The sequence below is a fragment of the Erinaceus europaeus genome, chromosome 12, assembly GCF_950295315.1.
Source record: "Erinaceus europaeus chromosome 12, mEriEur2.1, whole genome shotgun sequence".
NCBI classification, from domain to species: domain Eukaryota; kingdom Metazoa; phylum Chordata; class Mammalia; order Eulipotyphla; family Erinaceidae; genus Erinaceus; species Erinaceus europaeus.
Genome location: NC_080173.1, coordinates 64,153,589 through 64,175,068, shown reverse-complemented (window position 1 = coordinate 64,175,068; position 21,480 = coordinate 64,153,589). Strand labels below are relative to the sequence as shown.

The following is a 21,480-nucleotide window of genomic DNA, read 5'->3' as shown; positions in this document are numbered from 1 at the left end:
AGAAGGGGAGAAATGGGGGGGAGGGAGGGAGAAGAAGAAATGGTGGCCAGGAGCAGTGGACTTGTAATGCCAGCACTGAATCCCAGCAAAAACCCTGGTGGGAATAAAAATTAATTAATTAATAATGCCCCTTATACCCTGTAATTCTCTTTGGATTTTTTTTCTTGTTACCTTACTGAATCACTTCAGTTCTGAATATGTTCCTCTATCTTGAGATTCTTGAAATACCTTAGTAATGAATTTTTAAAATTCTTTCTCTGATAAATCATCCAATTCTATATTCCTAGCATTCTTCTGTAGACATTCTTCCTTCCCCCACCAAACAATGATTTATAAGATTATAAGATAATAGGAGTATAGTTCCACATCACATCTACCACCAGAGTTCTGTGCTCCCAGCCCTTAATGATAAGCACTATAGTTTTCCTCTGGTCTTTGATATGGGTGACCTATTTTTTTTCAAGTTTGTGTTCAATTCTCTATATTACACATATGAATGAAGTCATCTGGTAGTTGTCCTTTACTTCCTTATTTTACTAAGCATAACATCTTCCAGTTTCATCTATTTTGTCCCCTTTTCCCAGACATGGCTCTCAAATTGCATATGTGCAAGAGAGTGAGAGGTGTAGGGATCCAGCCAACCCCACCTCGCCACAGGACCCCTCCCCAGCTGGTGCACACGGTGAGCAGGGTCCTGGCTAGTGGTGTGAGCAGCAATATGGGAGGGATTACTTTGTGTTCTCTAGGGAGTAGGGGACTGGATTTGGGGCATGCATTTGGGTTGTATATTTTTTGAAGCTTCAACTAGGATTTAAAAAATATATTTATTTCCTTTTGTTGGCTTTTTTATTGTAGTTGTTATTGTTGCTGTTATTGATGTCATCATTGTTTGATAGGACAGAGAGAAATGGAGAGAGGAGGGGAAGACAGAGAGGAGGAGAGAAAGACACCTGCAGGCCTGCTTCACCGCTTGTGAAGCAACTCCCCTTCAGGTGGGGAGCCTGGGGCTCGAACCGGGATCCTTCTGCCAGTCCTTGCACTTTGCACCACGTGCGCTTAACCCGCTACGCTACTGCCCAACTCCCTCAACTAGGATTTTTAAACAATAAAAAGTTCTACAAAGCTCTTTGTGCATCAGTTAATTATTATGCTTGTATTACACAATAGAGCACTTCCAGGTTTCTCTCCCTGGTCTTGGAGTACTCACCACAGGTGTAATCTGAGCATCCCTGCAGATTAGGAGCTGCAGATGAGGAGCCAAGAGCAGGGTGGGGAGGCCTTGAGCCAGGAGTCCTGTTGGGCCCATCACTACACCCCTCAGGCTTCTCTCCCACACCTGACAGGTAAAGGTTTAAATTTCATGATCTCCTGGTTCTCAGTTTGTGGAATTAGGGTCTCATGCCCATGTGATTTCATTGTTTTGGGCTGCTTTTTCATTCCTATAGGCAGGGAAAGGGAGATATACCACATCACTGAGCTTCCTTCAGGTATATAACTCCTCCCTTGTGGGAGGAGCTTGAACTTGAGTTGTGTGCTTGACAATGTTCATACCCCACATAGAGAGCTAGCTGTTCTGCCCCCAAATCCTAACTTCTTAATTGGTCTTCCTGCTTCCACCACTTACACACTCTAGTATTTTCTCTATATAACAGTGAAAGATTTAATGTCTTATATTTTATTATTTATTTGGTAGGGCAAACGCTAGAAGAAGATTTATTTGGTAGAGACAGAAATTGAGAGGGAAAGGGGAGATAGGGAGAAAGAGAGATACCTGCAACACTCCTTTTTTAAAATTTTTATTGTCTTTATTTATTTATTGGATAGAGACAGCCAGAAATCTAGAGGAAGGGGGTGATAGAGGGAGAGAGACAGACACCTGCAGCCCTGCTTCACTACTCGCAAAGCTTCCCCCCTGCAGGTAGGGAAGGGGGCTCGAACCTGGGTCCTTGTGCATTGTAACATATGTGCTCAACCAGATGTGCCACCACCCGCAACCCCTGCAGTACTTCTTTAAGAGCTTCTCTGCTCATAAAGCTTCCCTCCTGCAGGTGGGGGGCCAGGAGCTTGAACCCAGGTCCTTATGCCCAGTGTGCTTAACCAGGCCCCCAGAGTGATAGATTTAAAACATACTTCCTATAGCATGGAAGGTGGCATGATGGTAGGATTGTTGACTTAAAAGCATGAGGTTCCAAGTTCAGTCCCTGGCTTCACATATGCCAGAGGATGTTCTGATTCTCCTTTTCTTAAGTAGTAAAATAACAGGGCTGGGTGGTGGTGAACCTGGTGGAGTGCACACATTACAATGCTCAAAGACCAGGTTCAAGCTCCCAGTCCCCACCTGTCTTCCTAACCCTCTGCTCTCAGTTTTTCTCTATGTCTGTCCAAAATAAACAAAAAAGTAAAACAAACCTAAAATTAAGTAAAAACACTTCCTTATTTAACTTTTTCCATGATTTTCTATCATATTTAGAATGAAGTCTAAAATTCCTTACTATGGTCTACAAGACACTAAATGGTTTATTTCCTAGCGATTGTTCTGATTCATCTCCCAACCACTTGCTGTCTCCCTCATATATTCCAGTTATGGTAACCTCCCTCTCTTTTCTTTAAAACTAAAAAATATTTATTTATTTAATGAGAGAGATACAGGGAGAGAGAAAGAGAGAAAACGGTGGGCAGAACACTACTTAGCTCTGGCTTATGGTGCAGGGGATTGAATCTGAGATCTCAGAACCTCAGGCATGAAAATCTTTTTGCATAACCACTGTTCCATCCTTCCTCTCTCCTCACTTTACCACCAAGGTTATCACTGGGATTCTGTGCCTACACAGTGACTTCACCATTCTCAGCAGCCATTTTTTTTCCTTTTTCTGCTAGAGACAGAAATAGAGGACACACACACACACACACACACACACACACACACACACACACACACACACGGAGAGAGAGAGAGATACAGAGAGAGACAGAGAGATGCAGCACTGTTCTACTTCTCAAAACATTTCTTTCCAGAAGGTGGGGACCAGGGACTTGAGTTGGCTGGCTTCTGCGTCTTCACTCTTCTTTGAACATAGCAAACTTATTCCTGTCTTCACATTTGCTATTCTCTTGATTTAAACTGTACTTCACCCAGATATTCAGTGTGACTGGCTCCTTCATTTCATTCAGTCCTCCACTCAGTGCCAAGTCCTCACTGCAAACTGAAGATATCCAAATATTAATCTTACTGTGAAAGCTGATAGAATATTTGCTTTATATATAGCTCATAAAATTGGAACGTTATAGAGCACAGTTAAACACCTGTGTATAAGAAAAAATTCCCATTTTGTAGTTATTGGGTATATACATGATTTTATTAATGTAATAATTTAAAAACTTTAGAAGGTGCTCTCAGTAGAAATTAGCATTCCTGAGCAAATAGATGCAATGCTCTATCCCTTAAGGCCAGCTCTTGCACAAATTCAGTTGCTGAGATTCCCAAATAATTATCTTCTCTGATGTGGTTCTTTTTGCAAGGTTATTTTCTGAATGAAACTATATAAACATTTAGTAATATCTGGCTAGTTTATGTCTTTTTGTATTTTTATTAGTCTCTGTTCTTGAACACTTTGATTAGCAGCTTTGTTAATGAAGGAAATTTGCTTTAATGAAATTACTGTCTAGATACATATTATTAGAAACTGTGTGACATACGCTGTATTTTTCTTTCAAAATTTTTAAATTTCCACCAGGCTTGTTGTTGGGGCTTGGTACCACCACTCCCAGCAGTCAAAAAAAAAATTTTTTTTGAGAGAGACAGAAATTGAGAGGGAAGGGGGGGGATAGAGAGTGAAAGAGCACTGCTTCACCTCTCGTGAAGCTTCTTCCCTGCAGGTGAAGACCAGGGGTTTGAACCTGGGTCCTTGCATTCTACTTAGTGTTCCATCCCCTACTCTCCAACCCAACCCATTCCCACACACTATATGCTATTTAAAGCCATATCATTAAAGTTAAGAGGGTTTGCTGTTCATACTACATTACACAACTCATTCTGAGGCCATATGGATGGTGACTATTTAAAATGTGCCTATATGTGACTTGCTCTTGTTCATTATCTGAGTCTATCAGTATAGCAATTTTAAAAAGCAATTAAACAGGGGTCTGGGCAGTGTTGTACCCAGTTTAGCACACACTTTATCATGAGCAAAGACCCGTGTTCAAGCCACTGCTCCCCACCTGCATGGGAAACTTCACAAGTGGTGAAGCAGGTCTGTAGGTGTCTCTCTATATATTTCAGTTGCACTGTTTTCTAATTCATCTATGTTGTAACACATTAGAATTTCAACATGTATTGGTTTTTTAAAGATGAAATGGTATTTCAGTATAGGTATGTACCATATATACCATATTTTATCTACTCATCTGCTGTTGTACACTTGGATTACTTTAAAATTTTTATTTTATTTTATTTTATTTTATTTTATTTTATTTTAAGAAACAGAGAGAGAATGGCCAAAGTACTGCTCAGCTCTGGCTTATGGTGGTGCTGGGGACTGAAACTGGGACCTCAGAGCCTCAGGCATGAGAGTCTTTGCATAACCATTTTGCTTTTTCTCCAGCCCAGATTACTTTTTCTTTTCTTTCTTTTCCTTGCTTTATTTTTTTCTTTTTGTTTTGCTTTCTTTCTATCTTTCTTTTTTTGCTATCAGGATTATCACTGGGACTTGGTACCTGCATGACAAATCCACTGTTTCTGGTGGCCGTTTTCTCTTTAAATTTATTACTTTCATCTTTTAGCTATTGTGAATAATGCCTCTGTAATCATACAAGAATTGACAAGAAGTCAATTATAAACAATTACCTGCTGGCCTACTCTTCCTAAATGAGATGTTCATTTGGAATAACTGCTTTTTTTTTTAAACACACACACACACACACACACACACACACACACACACACACACACACACACGTAGCTTACCAGATGAGCAAGTAGCTGCCTCTAATGTTTTGTTTACCTTTTGTAAAAAATGGCAAAAATCAGGTGTCAGGCAAAGTGGTGGAGCACCTGGTTGAGCACACAAATTATAGTGCATAAGGACCTGAGTTCAAGCCCTTGGTCCCCACCTGCAGAGGGAAAGCTTCATGAATGGTGAAGCAGTGCTGCAGGTGACTGTGTCTCTCTTCCTCTCTATTTCCTCCTTCCCTCTTGATTTCTCTCTGTCTCTATCCAAAATAAATACAGTAAAAATAACTTTTTTAAAAAAGTTATGTTGTGGAAGTCGGTCTGTAGCAAAATGGGTTAAGCACACGTGGCGCAAAGCATGAGCACCGGCGTAAGGATCCCGGTTGGAGCCCCTGGCTCCCCACCTGCAGGGGAGTCACTTCACAAGCAGTGAAGCAGGTCTGCAGGTATCTATCTTTCTCTCCCCCTCTCTGTCTTCCCCTCCTCTCTCCATTTCTCTCTGTCCTATCCAACAACAATGACATCAATAACAACAATAACTACAATAATTAAAAAAACAAAGGCAACAAAAGAATTAATAAATTAAAAAATATATTCTTTAAAAAAAGTTATGTTGTTTGCAGAATTATTTTTAAAAAATAAGATGTCATTCCAGATGCTTTCTAGATTTTCTCATATGTGGTAGTCAAATTCTGTTTTTTTTTTTTTTTAATTAGGCTCTTGTTCAGGCTGTGAATCAATCCCATAAAAGCAATATTGTAGAAGTATAGTGACAAAGATCTCTGTATTTCTATAATAAAATGAAAGACTTCAGCTATGTAGTGTAGTTTAATTCCATAATGCCAGAGCAAAAACGTAAGCTTCAAGACCAACCTGAAAAAGCTCCCTAGTTCTGTTGGTCTATAAATTTTAAACTAATTAGATTGAGTTTAAAAGTTACATTAGTATCTTTTTGTTTCTAGCTGTGTTACTCTGGCCATTGAACTCTACCTCTATTCATGGTCTTAAGTTTTTGTGGTTGTTTGCTTGTTTATTTTGCATTATAGAGCCTTATACCTAAGATGAGAGCTCCCCTTTTTATTTGTTTCCATTGTACTGAACCACTCTCCTTCTCTTAACCTCATGAAGGGTATGCTTTATTATTGATAGTTCAGCTAAGTATTTTTATAAAACTTCAGCTGTACTACTCATTATGTGGAAATTATAAGGGGCAATCAATTTTGAAAAAGTAGCTATTATATATTTCAATGCTTTATTTCTGAAGGCATTACTTTTAAAATTTATTTATTTTAATGAGAGATACAGAGAGGAAGATAGAGAAAGAAAATAAAAAGCAGTACTCAACTCAGGCTTATGATGGTGCTGGGGATTAAACCTGGGACCTTGGAGTCTCAGGCATGAATGTCTTTCATAGAACCCTGATGCTATCTCCCCTACCTCCCCAAAATCTGGCACTTTTTCATATTCCCACTTCCCATCCTCAAAAATCTTCAGCATCGGTGTATTTTCCTTTTGCATATATATTCCATTTTGATTCCTTTGACACTTTTCCTTAATTTTCCACTTATTAAAAAAAGCAATTGAATGCTAGATTTGACTACACTAAGGATAAAAACTTTAAACTTGTTAGTATCTTTGGGTGAACAATTGGGCTGTATTTATGTTTTAGAAGTACAGACCTACCTATCCTAAAATTGAAAAACTGATAATAGGATTTTATTTCGTCTTTAGAAAGAATTCTTTATTGATTTTTCATCCTTACAAAAGTGATGTATGTTTGTTGTCCAAAATAGATAATATAATTTCAGGACCAATTCTAGAGTGAATGATAAGCAACTTGTTCTTATCTGAAGACTGATCTATCAAGCTTTACAGTCTGAGATGCTAAAAGTGAATAAACAAACCTTCTTTCTTTATAGATCTTCATCTGCTGGTGGACGTGGCTTGCAAGCAGGAACACTTTCCAAAGGAGGAAGAATTAAAAGAGTGAGGCATGAATGACAGATGTGACATTGTGCACTGGCTGTAGCTGGAGGCAGACTAGCCTTGCACATGACACACTTTTGGGATTTTTTTTCCAGTTCTGTTAAGGAAAAAAAAAAAAGCATTTCTGTTTTGTTAATTGAGAATTTTGTTATTTGAGAATTGGGATTTTATTTACTACAGCTGTTCAGTTCAGATTATTTACCTTGACAAGCTACTGTAAACACCAAGCGGCCCCCCCCCTTTTTTTTTTTGCTGCCCAGAACTCTTTCAAATGAAAAGTCCTGGCCTTCTGTTACAGTGAAGAAGCATCTAAAAACTTCTGCATCTATGGTACTGGAGAATCAACTGTGTGCTCATGCTATCATCTTGCCACTTTTAAACTATAGTCAGCACAACCCTAACGGGAGTTCAGTCTGTTTCATACCACATTGTGATCCTTTTAGAGAAAATTGTGTGAGAAACAAAGGAATGCCAGATGACCAAGATCACAGGTCTAATGGGTCAGGAATTTCAAGGAAGAAACTCTAATTTTCTAAGTGATTAACTAGGAAATTTTCTTGCTTCCTGCCCAGCATTCTGTTTCAAGAGCAAGGCATCCGGACTTGGATCACCCATCACACTTAACAGCCCGATTCTTTTTATTAGTGGGAGCTTTCTTCTATTTTCATATCTTTCTTTAATTTTAATGATACCTTATCCTAGATGGTAAGAGGGTTTTTGTTAATATATCACTTATTTAAATGTCTTCTGAAGAAAATTATTTAATTTGTTTAATATAACTATTTATGAATGCTGGTAGATTGAAAAGTTTTAAACTTTATATTTTTATTAATATTGCAGGATAGAGGATGCATATAGAGTATAAAGGACACAAGTGTAATATTTTATTTTTAAGGGGAAATGTACAGTGGGTGAACAAAAACACTTAAGATTTAAACACTATTTTCTTATTTTAGATTTTTGCTTCCAGAAAGTATAAGTCCTTATCTGTATAAAATATTGTGTGTAAATTCTAAGAACTGATTAGTAGTCATTTAACAGGATCTCTATCTCTGATATTTTATGTCTGGTCTAGGCTTGTAGAGACTTTCAGATAGAGGGATTGAGAATGATATTTGAATGTTATCCTTGTCTGTAGGATTCTAAATTCAAGTTGTAAGACTGTGACTAGTTTATGGATGCCTAGTCTCTGTAGTTGATCCTTATTTGCTCTCCAATGACAGAAAGGGAATTTCTGACTTAAAGTCTTTTAAACTGACTAGGACTTTTCTGCTCCAGTTTTCCTAACAAGCACTACAGAAACAAAAAGGAAAGCCTAGGAATATGAAATTTACTTAAAAGAAAAGGCACTTAGTGATATAACATGCTAGCTATTGTAGGTGTAACAATGCATATCTTAAATTGTATTGTGCCTTTCCAGTGATGCCAAACCCAAAAATGTTACGGAGATATTAGATTTTTGGAAAAGGGTGAGCTCTGTAATATCTAAACTGAATAGATATGAGAGTAGGTTCTGAAAAGTGACCTCTTTTGGTCCATTCTGATTAGACTAGTTGATGTCCATGTGATGGACATTTATTCATATTTATTAGCAAGATTTAAAAGATGAAAATATTATCAAGACTCCTACATCTTTTGTCCAGACAATGAATTTCGGCAGAGTATATGAAGAGAAAACCCACTCTCCAGGTGAAGGGACTTTGCCTTTGCTCTGTCATTGAAAAGCTGATATACTGTGTAGGTGATATTCCTTTCCATAAATATGCCTTTATCTTAGCTTTGTATATGTTAAGAGAACTATATCGTTTAAGGGACATGTGTCAAGCAGGATCTTTGGCATGAATTTGGTTTCAGTAGTTTTAATGAAATGCCTTTTATCAACTTTCCAATTTTTAAAAAAATATGTGAATACAACAGACCAAGGAGCTGGATCTCCTGCTATCCCCACATGCCTGCTACCCAACAACTAAAGCTACTCTTACTGACTTGGGCAAAATGGTAAAATCTGAAAATCTTTGTGTGATTTAGTCAGTAGGATCTGATAACTACCAACAAGTTCCTGACTAGCACCTCAGTATTTCAGCTCGATAAGCATGATAAATTTCAATCATTCAATAATAAAGTGAGTGTTTCAACTAGACTTGTTGTCTTGATTATTTATACTATTGGATTTATCAACAGAAATTCAGCCATTTTAATTATTAATTGTAACAGTAAAACTCAGTGGAGAATGTACTATATTTTTCAAATAATCTGACTTTTTTTAAGTGTCATGGTATTTTTTTTTCATTTATTCTTGAATAAAGATTAAGTCTTAAAATTCCATTAAAATAAGGATGGTTCTTAACATGCTTATTAGAAATACAGATTTGGGGAAAAGGATGAATGGTCTCAAGTAACTTTAGTTAATCCAAATTTGACTAATCCAAAAGTTGTTTGCTGAAGGATGATCTCTCTCTCTTGTAAGTAAATGTTAGCAGATGGGCATTTCATTATCATAATGATAGCATCTTTGTGGTTTTGACATATAAAACACTGAAGGGTAATTCTAAAACACTGAAACCACAAAGTAATTTATTTTCTTTGTCAATTCTGGTCACCTAAATGAACACAGTAAATCAATGAAACAAACTAAAAAGAATTCTTTGGTTATATTCTGAGTATCTCTAAGTTCCTGGCTTTAAATATATATCCACTATTCCCAGATTTCAGTTTCCTCAGGAGAGGGCAGTCACAATTAAAATTTTCTCTTTTTTTCAACCAATTGTATGTATTAATTCTTAAGTTTCAGTCTCTTAATCTCTTTGCAAGTTTCAAGCAGGTTTGGGCCTCTAGTGAGGTAAAACTCATTTGTAGTGTACTTTTTATTTAGTTTGACTTGAAAGTTATTTTCACACTGATGAGGTATATAATGATATGTGCTCTTTAGTACTTGTGCTGTATTATTTATTACACGGCATGCATAAAATTTGTTGAGCCAGGGATGTGGCTCAATGACAGATGGTATGCCTTGCATGCGTGAGACCTTGCGTGTGATTACGGACACCAATAAATAAATAAACATATAAAATCAGCAGATTTAAAAATTCTCACCTGAAAAATTAGGTCTGTTTTTATTCAGAAAAGGACCTATTAAAAAAAGGTTCTACTTACATTATGTCTTAAGAGTCAACCAACAGTGAAAAAGTATGAAAATTTTACTTCAGAAATTCTCTTTTACTGGGGAGACAACATAATGTTCATGCAAAAGACTTTCATGCCTGAGGCTCTGAAGTCCCAGGTTCAATCCCTAGCACCACCATAATTCAGAACTGAGCAGTGCTCTAGTCTTTCTGTCTCCATGTATCTTCCTCTTTGGAATGTTCTTTCATAAATAAATAAATATTTTTTTAAAATATAAGAAATTCTTTGTTTGCAGTTACTTAATAGGCCCAAAATATCAAAACTATCCCTATAAGCCTTCTTTCTTTAGGGGAAAAAAAAGTTCTAAATGAATAGACCACTCATACATACTCTTTCATTTAATTTCATTGTTATTTAACATTTTAACAAACATGCAATGCAATTATTGTTATTCACGTTATAGGTAATAAAGTTAATTGTAAAACAAAATTACTATTAATCATTTTAACTGCACAGTTTAATAGTGTTAAGCCACGTTTACATTGTTTTTCATTTGTACATTAAAAAAAAGATTATTAGGGGCTGGGTGGTGGCGCACCTGGTTGAGTGTATGTATTACAATGCTCAAGGATCTGGGTTCGAGCCCCTGGTCCCCACCTGCAGGGGGAAAGCTTTGCGAGTGGTGAAGCAGTGCTGCAGGTGTCTCTCTCTCTCTCTCTCCCTATCACCCGTTTCCTTCTTGATTTCCGCTGTCTCTATCCAATAAATAAAAGATAATAAAATAAATTTTTAAAAAAGATTATTAGCATCAGGTAAAAATAAATAAGATGTCTGGCCACAATCAAGATATAATCTGGTAAAATTAAAAATTCAAATTTTAAAGTTTGGAGTTCTTTTTTTGTTTATTAGTGATTCTTTTTTTTTTTTTAAACTGATTTTCCCTTTTTGTTGCCCTTGTTTTTTATTGTTGTTTTATTTATTATTGTTGTTGTATTTATTATTGTTGTTATTGATGTTGTTAGATAGGACAGAGAAATGGAGAGAGGAGGGGAAGAAGGGGGGTGGGCTGCAGACCTGCTTCACTGCCTGTGAAACCCCTCCCCAGCAGGTGGGGAGGTGGGGGCTCGAACTCGGATCCTTACGCCGGTCCTCGGCCCGTCTTCCTGGATTATTTCTAATGACTAGGCTACTAGAAGAATTATAGCTTATGAATGAAGTAACTAGCCAAAAATTAGTGGGGGTTTTTGTTTGTTTCTTGGTTTGCATCCCCTTCTCCCCCCCCCCCCCCGTATGTGTTTGTGACATGGACTTCTTTGCAGGCTTACACACTATCACTTCACCTTGCAAAGATGTGAAAAGAAATAGATTCCAAATCTCTAACATCTAACATTTGTTGTTATCTAAAAGCTTCATAAGATGGGATTTAGAAAAGAGCTAATGAGGTTAAATCAGTAAGAGCTGAAGAAAAGCGATGCGTAAAATTGAGCCCTGTTAGGATAGCAGGCACAAGCTAGCAGTAGACCAGTAAATACTACAACACACAAGCTACCAGTAGACCAGTCAATACTACAACATAGGAGCACTTTATTCAGGTTGTTTCTGAGAGAGCAGAAATCTTTTTTAACTTTTCTTTGAAAAACTTTTGTGTTCGATATTTTATGTTCTGGGTTACTTTGATTTTCCTCTTGATTTTCCCATATTGCCACCTGTACTCTCTTTGGTGTAGAATCGGCTTAGATAGCTGTTCGCGTGGCCCTGATTTAGATGTGGCGCTTACCCAGAATTTATCAAGGAATGGGTTGCAGTTTGGCTGTTGCTCAGTAGAGGGAGTAGAGGAGCTGAGAGAGAAGGGTGAGCCAAAGAACGTGTGCGTGCACCCAACCAAGCTCAGGGCTCCAGCCAGGAGGAGGAGGGGCGGGTGGGGGGTGGTTGCCTGTAACTGCTCCACCCTCACTTCGTGTCAGCAGGTAGAGAGCGTGATTGCAGTCCCAGGGGAGGGAGTCAGAGCTAGAACACCAATTACAAACCACAGGCTTCCTCCTCTAGGGAGGTGATCCAGAACTGTCTCTCTGGAAGGGAAGCACTGGAATCCTTTCGAGCTTTCCAAGTCCATCCATGATTCAGAGATATTGCCTTCTTCTGGGGGATTTTCTGTGTTCCTGGTAGTGAATTGTTGCTGATGTATTTGCTACTTTGCTTCTTTTTCAAGATTTGATCATTTTATATGCTGTTCGGGGAGAAAAAGAACTTTTGTTAGAAAGGCGTTTTCAGAAATGATGTTGGACCCTTTATAAATGTTTTAGAGTCCTTGGGACATTAGCTCTGACCCTGGAATAAGTTTCTGCCTTTGACCTGCATGGATTATTTTTTCAGGCCACGGAATTTCTCGGCATCTACCTGCAGTGTGGGGCACTTGGTTTGGTTGCAGAGTAAGAAGGTGGAAGAATGAGCTGTACTTGGTTAAGCAGTTGAAACCTTTTTTTGATCAGGATCTATAAAAGCGTAATTGAATTTGTTTCATCCCTGTGGATTCCAGTGGGGCCGACAGCGCAACAGGTTTGCAGATTTCTTTTGAAATTCTTTTTTTTTTCTCCCTCTGCCTCAGCAAAAGAAAAGAATTTATATAACAGGTTCATAGGTTCAGTTGCTTGACTTTTCAGCACTTACTCTGAAGATTTATAAGATTTTTTTTTTTAACTTGACCTCTGAACACAGCAGGGCAAGAGGATGTTTTACCCCAAAGCTTTAAATTAAGATTTTGTATGTACAAAGAATCAGAATTCTCAAGTGTGCCTAGAAATAGCACAAATCTACTCAGGCTTATTTTTACTTTTCCAGGAGCCTAGAGACTACTCACCACCCCACTCCCCCTATCTTTTATTCTCCACCCCCTCAAGGAATTTGAAAACGTGTTAGGAATAGTCCTTTGTTTTACTTACGAACCTAGAAAATTACAGATTATAAAACTTGGATAATAGTTTTCAAAAACATCTCATGGGAAATCAGAGTCCTTGTTATTATCAGTGGGAGAATAAAACCTGGAATCCTTAAGAGAAAAGGGAAAATAGAGATAGCAATTTGAGTTTTAACTAGGAGGTAAACCTTTTCAAATATTCTTCTTACTCTGAAAGTTGGAAAAGGTGATGCTCAGGATTATCCTGTAATATGTGAAGACATAAATTAGTACCTGAATTATAGGCAAATTTAAGTAAAACATATTTTAGGTTTATGGAAATTATTATAAAGTCACTTATTATAAATTATAAATGGCCTAGAAATTTGGCTACACTGAAATAGTTTAATGTGGAGACTTTTATGAATACTATATAGCATCTTTGGATACCTCTCAAAGAGTGGTTCAAAATATTGTTCCCTTTCCTCCCCTGTTAAAAGTTTTCTATGATCTTTAGTTTTTACCACTGACAGATTTGGGGGGCTTAAAAATAAGATCATCTCTCCATTTTCAAGTTGGAGTTTTTTCACTCTCTCTTTTGATGCATGGCCTTAGTCTCTTACTTTGCCTTGTTTTGTTCATTAACATTGGGTTTAGTGGCTCAGCAACTTGATGCATATGGAAGACCAGTACCAAATGATCTGACATAATAAACATTCAGGATGTGACATTCAACCTCAAACAAAGTTGGAAATTCCAAAGAGAAGTGGTGCTATCTTTACTAATCATAGTGAAGATGGGAGAAAATGACATACCTGCAGCAGAAGTGGGCTGAAAATACCCTCTTTGCTGCCAGATCAGGAATGCCACCTGTTCTTGGGAATATACTTTAGAAAAAGGAAGGGCCAAAGCTACAACTTGGTTTTCTGAAACTAAAGCACAACATTTCCTCTGGATCTGAAAACCTGCAGCTGGTACTAGCTAGTGGAAGCAGTATGTATGGCCAAAGTGCATTGCTGCAGCTGGTAGCATGAGTGGTGGCCACCAGCTGCAGCTGGCTGCCCTCTGGCCCTGGCTGCTGATGGCTACCCTGCAGGCAGGCTTTGGACACACTGGACTGGTACTGGCTACAACCGTGGAGTCTGAAAGATCTGCAGAACAGAAAGCTATTATCAGAGTGATCCCCTTGAAAATGGATCCTACAGGAAAACTGAACCTCACTTTGGAAGGTGTGTTTGCTGGTGTTGCTGAAGTAACTCCAGCAGAAGGAAAGTTAATGCAGGTAAGAATTTTATTATGTTTCACTTTTCATCTGCTTGGAATACGCTTTTTCTGCTTTTGTCTCCCAACCAAATACCAAAGTCATTTACTCAGCTTTCTATTTGTTTCATTTTTAAAAAATATTATTCTAATGCAAATTCTTATTTTTATTCACAAAAGGCATATAAATCTATATTTTAGAAGAGCACCTACTTATCTAACTCGTTTACATCGACTTATAGATACATATAAAAAGACCTTTATTTGCAAGAGACATGTTCTGGACACTAGTTTTTTTTATGCATAGCTATGTTTTTAATTGGTCAGAGAGTAGTACTTTAAATATTTCTAAAATTTGATGAGCACTAAAGAGGTTGATTTTAATGGTCAATACCACTCTAAGATATTTGAATGTCCTTGGAGTATATTTGATCACAGTGTCACTTTTAAAATTCAGTCAAGCTTGAATACTATGGCTGGCTTTATACCACGTGTGACACCCTATTGCTAAGACCAAAATGGAGAGGACTGGATTACAAAATGGACACAAGGTGTAAACTTTTCTTCTGATCACTTTGGTCTTATCTATACATAATTTTATTATTTTCTACAATTTTTTAATTTAACATCTTTATTGCTGCCCCGCAGGGTTTTTCAGATGCAGTTTCTTAACCTTAAGACTGAGTTTTACAAAACTATAGCTCCTGTTCTTTATGTGTTGAATTTATGAACTAAGTGGGTTCATGGATGAATTACTCATTCCCCAGGTGAAGAAAGAGCCTAGAGGGCCATGCCTTTTTAGTATGGCTTTCTAGTTTCATATTCCATAAAATTTTGTTGCTTATTGAAAAAAATTTGCTTTATAACGGTATACTTGCTTACTCTTGGGTACAGGTTAAAATACTATTACATATGATCTATCTCAGAAACCCAAGCAAATATTTTTATTTTGTAGTATGAACACAGTCAAAATATGATTGAATTTAAATTTTTTTCTACTTAAAGAAGGTGAGAATATGTAACACATTACAGAATTCTCTTCTAGACGAGATCAGGCATGTTCAGAGTAGTATGGCTGTAGACTAGAATTCTCTTCCAGACATAAATTTTCACACTTGATTTAGTTGTTCTTCATGATAACTTTATAGACAATATTTGACGGATAAAGTGAAATGGTAGGACTGGGTGAAATCGATGATTCTATTTATAAAAATAGACAAAATAGTGCATCTAAAGAATGGTGTGAGAAATTTTAAATAAAAGTCTATTTAACTGGGAAAAACTTAAATTGAAATATTTTGAATATACTTTGTTCCTGACATGCCTGTTTAATACTCTGAGGTATAAGCTCCATTTTAATTTTTTAGCTTAAGTAATTTTGCTATCAAGCCATATTTTTATATCTCTGAGATCTGTGGGAGCTATACTAAGCTCATTAATGTCCTGTGGCAGCATGTTCAATGGGTAAATTATATGCTACATGAAATAGTGTCCTCATTTAATTTTGTTGTCTTCTATTATTGTAAAGTTCTACATAAAATTTCTGTATATTCATAAAAGAAAATGTATAAAAGAGCCTGTAGCTAACATTCTTTTACCATTTGTTGTCATTATTCATTAAGCCTTTTCCCATTCTGCTACATCTTGCTAGTTTTTTGTTTGTTTGTTTTTGTTTTTTATCTATTACAGCCAAGACTAGCAATGTATTAAACATTATTTCTTTGTGAAGAGAGAATTTCATTGTGTATTATTTAGAAAGATCAGTTTTCAGCCGTCATATTTTCTGCCCATGTTAGTGTCTCCTAGGTCATTAAATTTGTATATTAGCCAGGTATCAGGAGGCTTTCAGCATTACCCTTAGGTTGCTGTCTATTAATAAACTTTTAATGCATAAATAAAACTACAATTTTAATAACCTCTTATGAGACTTTGTTTTTAAAAAACAAAATCAGTCTTTCGAATGATATGCACTAGTTCTTCCTCATCCTCTATTTGATTAACTCTTTCAAAGGACTCTATCATGTTAGGGAAACATGGTTCATACTTCTAGAATTCATGCTGCTTGTTCCTTATCAGATTACGCTTCCACTCGGGTTTACACAACTGTGGTTAAGCTAGCCTTCTATTTAACTGAAGCTCTATTTCTAGAGGTGTTCTTTGCTGCACTTAAACTTTTTATTAGATATGTTCAAATTCTTTAATTATAATATTTTTAAAAAATACTAAGAGAAAGTCAACCAGAACAGGAATTTTTTCCTTTGCCATATTCTCTTCATTTCTCAGGTCCTTTTCTTTTTTCTTTTTAATAATTTATTTCTTTATTGGGGAATTAATGCTTTACATTCAACAGTAAATACAATAGTTTGTACATGCATAACATTCCCCAGATCCCCATTTAACAATACAACCCCCACTATGTCATTCATCATCTTTCATGAGGTCCTTTCTTTTCTATTCCAAAATTTTTCCATCTTAGTCCTGACCAAATTATATTGGGTTTTATTTGTTTCTTCTGGTTAAGAGTTGCTTCTTTGCACTGCCCCATCATTTCAAATCTGTGTGCACTTTTGGTATTGTCTTTAAAATGTCTTCATCTTAGGTTTCTTCCTACCTGTGCCCAATCTGTCTCTTCTTCTAACTTCCTTCTACCTGTTTCCTCTTTATTTTCCTCTTAATTTATGTTTGGATAAAGTCTTATTACTAGTCTGATCGGTATTCCCCTAGATAGATATTCAGAAAAAAAATAATAAATAAAAATAAACCACTTTTGCTTCTGTGTGTAGTGGAAGATGTTACCTAAACATATTAAGATAATCATTTTGAGATATGCATAAAATCATGCTGTATACATAAAACTAATAGGATTATATATAGGCCAATTATATCTCAATTGTTTAAAAACAAAGAGAAAGTGGGGAGCAAAAAAAAAACTATGCCAAGTCTCCTAATTTTCACATTCTTAATTAATTGGTAGTAACTTGGTAAGAGGACTAAATCATAGAGGCTATAATTTCTTGCTATTTTCTTGATAGAATGAGAGATATAGTGATAGAGTGAGGGGGGGTGGCTAAAGGAAAGGGAGCAAAACTGCTCCATCATCCCATTGGACAGACAGCCAGAAATTGAGAAGAAGGGAGATATGGAAAGGGAGAGAGACAGACACCTGAAGCCCTGCTTTACAACTTGTGAAACTTTCCCCCTGCAGGTGGGGACTGGGGTTTAAACCTGAGTCCTTACTCGTTGTAATATGTATGCTCAACCAGGTACACCGCCACCAGGCCCCTGAGTTCTGCTTGTTTTGTCTGTTGCTTTTATGTGGTGCCCAGGATTTAAACCCAGGGCCTCATGCATACAGAGGAAGTAATCTACCAACAGTCCACCTCCCTGACTCCACTCCTTTCATTTTTCTAAAATAGAGCACTAGGGAGTAGGTGATACCACTGAGTACTCTCCCTGGTCCACTTTTCTATTCTCTACTACTTTGAGGAAAAGAAATACACACAGAGAAGAAAGGAGTCACCCACAGCACTGCTCCACCATCATGAAGCTCCCCCAGCATCATTTATGGTGCTGTCATGTGACACAGGTGCAAATTCAAGACCACATGCTTGGCAAGGTGCTTTCTACCTGGTTGATCACCTCCTGGCCCTTTCCATACTATTTTTTATTTTTTATTTGAATAATTTTTCTTGGTTTACACCATTGTAGATGGAAAATATGCTGGAACTTCACTAAGTGCATTCTTTAAGTCTATTTTTCTAATTCCTTTACCTCTTACCAATGTTCATTTCTATTATTTTTGGTAATGTTGTTGCTACCATAACTAAAACAATTACATCCCTATTTTCCTTCTCAATTTGTGTTCCTTACATATAAATGTTACTTATTTACAAATCTTACTTCATGGGATAACCCCACATCGTCCCCCCCCAAAAAAAAAAAAAAAAGAACAAGAGGATCTTAGCAAAGTGTAAGAGAGATGACCATTTCTTTAACTGTTACACTGTTTCCTGCTCAGCGATTTGCCCTGGGACTTTTTAGACTTCAGGGAAAAGTTATGATCAAGATTAGAATGTACTACCCTCTGAGGCTTTAGACTTACAATGGGAACCATGGTAGTTCAGCATTTGGCCAGTAGCAACGAGCACCTCTTGGACAAATTCCCCCTTGCACAGTGTCTCTGCTTGCCCCTTAATTTACCTATTAGTCAACACATAGTTATCTTGCTTTGCATTTTTGTTTTACTTATAGTCAGGACCTGGAGTGAATTATTTGGGGAGGGAGAGAAAACTTTATAATTTAAGTGTGGGCCAAATCCAGAGACAGTGCTATATATATATATAGTAAACTACAGTTGACAGAGTGGCTAAACTATAAATTTTAAGGGAATTGACTTTTAGCTTTAACTCTTCTACTAATTAGTTCTGTGATTTGAGACTAAGAATTTTTTTATTAGTGATTTAATATTCATTTACAAACTTACAACAGGGGCATAAATTCATACCATTCCACCACCAGAGTTCTGCGTCCCCACTCCCTCCACTGGTAACTAGTAGTTCTACCAAAATCATAGATGTGGGGGGACAAAGTATTTTTGTAACCAACCTCAGGCTAAATTGAGAGATTAAAATGTAATAGTTCACAGTAGACATTCTGCACTTTACTTTCTGCTTATTGAATCTTCATAATAACTTCATGAGAGAAGTATAGTGCTTTTATATTTCATACTTTATATGTAAGAAACCAAGGCTCAAAGTAGTAGTATCATCCAGGATCATATACCTGGTAGATGGCATAGCCAAACCCTAGACTCCAAGCTTTTCCAGCTCTAAAATTCTGTTCATCTAGAAATGCCACAGATGAACAAAGCACCAGGGTTGGTTTTGTGTAAATGACTAATTTATTTCCAGAATAGAAATAGTTCCCCTGAGTTGATTCAGAATACTCAATAGCTTATTAACTTCTACTACTCTTACTTCCTTCAGTTTATATTATATGTGTTCATTTGCAAAGATATTAATAAAGTAAAATATTTACTTATTCTCTCCTTTAATGTAATAGCTTTCATTGCCTTACTCCTCATGTTGTAACAGTCTATGGTAATATTCCTACTACGGCAAACTTTCATAAACTTTGAAACAGCATGCATTTAATGATCATTGCTTGATTCCTTGGAAGCAGGGAATTTTAAAAGATTTTGTTTTGAAGGCAGTCTTTAAAAGCAGTCCAACTATTCAGTGACCAAGGAACTAGCATACCTGGTAGAGCATGCAGCTTGCCATGCATCAGACCAGGGGCTAGAGCCCAATACCATATAGAAGCACTGTGGCACCAGGGGAAACACCGTGGTTAGGGGAAAAGATGGAGCAGTGTTGTAGTGTCTCACCATCTCTTTTCATTTGTCTTTCTCTTTGAAATTGAAAGAAAGAACTCTGGTCTGGGAATGGTAGAGTTAGCATGATATTTGAGTTTCTTTGTTATTATTGTAGCAAAAATAAATATCTAGGAAACTTAAATATAGTGTTTGCTTCAGCAGTTTGTACACTAAAAATGCAGCAACACAGAGGTTAGCATGGTGTCCCTGAATAAGGATGGCATGTGAACTTGTGGAAAAAGAAATTCAAATATCTAAAGTACAGTAAACACTCAGCTATTTATTTTAATGATGGAAAAATTCTATTAATTTATAATTAGCTTTGAAATGTGGTCAGAAGTATAACATGAGACATAATTCCTGTGTACACAGTCATAGGTGATTTCCGCCTACAATCTCAGCTCTGAGCCTTTTGGACTTGGTTTTGTTGTTAAAATCCTGGCACCTACAGAAGAGAACTGCAAAATATTTGTAGTGATAGTTTTTTCAGTTAAGATGATATCTTTCATAAACATTCATCAAGCAGGCATGTATATGTCATTGTTTAATAATTCATGTGGAAATTCAGTAAAATTCTGTAAGTCCCAATTCATAAATCTCTGTGGTTGATAGGAGATAATGAGTGAGCTGTGCCCTTGGCTGTTGCCCTAATCAGGCTATTTAGTATTCATTTAACTAACTCCAAGGATTGGCATTCCCTTGTTTGTTTGTGGTAAAATACACATATATAATTTTCTTTTAGAGTATTTATGAAAGGAATAATTTAAAAAAGAGCATCACTTTGGTATATGGTACTGAACCCAAGACATCATGCATGAAAGTCTTGTGCTCTTCTGCTGCACAAGCCCTGGGCCACTGTAATTTTCTTTATCAAAAATTTATCCATGTTTTATGTTTTTATTTGTTTGTTTATTTTGTTATGTTCGTGGTTTATTTTTTATAATATATTCCTGGGGACCTATGGTTTTGTTTTTAATAAAAAGTCTTCACATTTTCTTCACTGAAAATTCTTTATTAAAACATTTTTGTACTCACCCGTTCCCATAGTTTCCTCAAATTACCAAGTAAAGCAGAGGAAAAAGATAGTATAAATTAACAATGCTTGTGGGTGTAGATAGCATTATGCAAAGAGACTCTCATGCCTGAGGTTCCAAAGTCTCAGGTTCAATCCCCCACACCACCATAAGCCAGAGCTGAGCCGTGCTCTGGTTAAAAAGAAAAAAAAAAAAACGGGAGTCAGGCAGTAGCTTAGTGGGTTAAGCGAGCGTGGTGCAAAGTGCAAGGACCAGCCTAAGGATCCTGGTTCGAGCCCGGCCTCCCCACCTCAGGGGAGTTGCTTCACAGGTGGTGAAGCAGGTTTGCAGTTGTTTATCTTTCTCTCCCCCTCCCTGTCTTCCCCTCCTCTCTCCATTTCTCTATGTCCTATCTAACAGTGACAACATTAATAACAACAACAATAATAACTACAACAATAACAAACAAGGACAACAAAAGGGAAAATAAACATTAAAAAAATCAACATATTAACAATACTTGTTTATAAATGCCTTGCTGGAACCAAAGTGAAGTATTGTTGTTTGAGAAGAGTGTGATGATAATAGTCCACTGAACTTGATAGTAGGTTTTCTTCCAAGAAGTTTAACATAATTCATGAATATTTGCAAGTTGGGTAAGAATGGGTGGTATATACTTTGTTTTACAGAAAAAGGAAACATAATGAGGGAGTTCAAATAAAAAATATTCAAAAACAAAGCTACACAAAGATGGACCCAATCTGTTTTGTAGATAAATGAGTAATTCAATTTTTAAGGTATTCAAGGATGTGGATTTCTCAGGGATCAATTCTTTTTTTTTTTTAAATTAATTTTATTTTTGAGAGAGATGCAGAGAGAGACA

General features: G+C 36.7%; 2 protein-coding genes across 5 annotated transcripts in view; both read left to right on the top strand.

Moving 5' to 3' along the window:
• HSF5 (heat shock transcription factor 5) overlaps window positions 1-9,074 on the top strand; it is a 54,681-nt gene extending 45,607 nt beyond the window's left edge. For all 3 annotated transcript variants that reach the window (XM_060203824.1, XM_060203822.1, XM_060203823.1), the window contains exon 6: window positions 6,868-9,074. In XM_060203824.1, the coding sequence (XP_060059807.1) occupies window positions 6,868-6,930 (63 nt within the window). In that variant the 3' untranslated portion in view covers window positions 6,931-9,074. The remainder of the gene's footprint in view (window positions 1-6,867) is intronic.
• A 2,964-nt stretch (window positions 9,075-12,038) lies between these two features.
• Window positions 12,039-21,480, top strand: part of RNF43 (ring finger protein 43) — a 74,771-nt gene continuing 65,329 nt past the window's right edge. The window contains exons 1-2 of one of the 2 annotated variants that reach the window (XM_060203817.1): window positions 12,039-12,613; window positions 13,608-14,232. In XM_060203817.1, coding sequence (XP_060059800.1) covers window positions 13,981-14,232 — 252 coding nt within the window. In that variant the 5' untranslated portion in view covers window positions 12,039-12,613; window positions 13,608-13,980. Of the gene's footprint in view, window positions 14,233-21,480 lie in introns of both variants that reach the window. The other variant, XM_060203816.1, reaches the window with a different exon arrangement.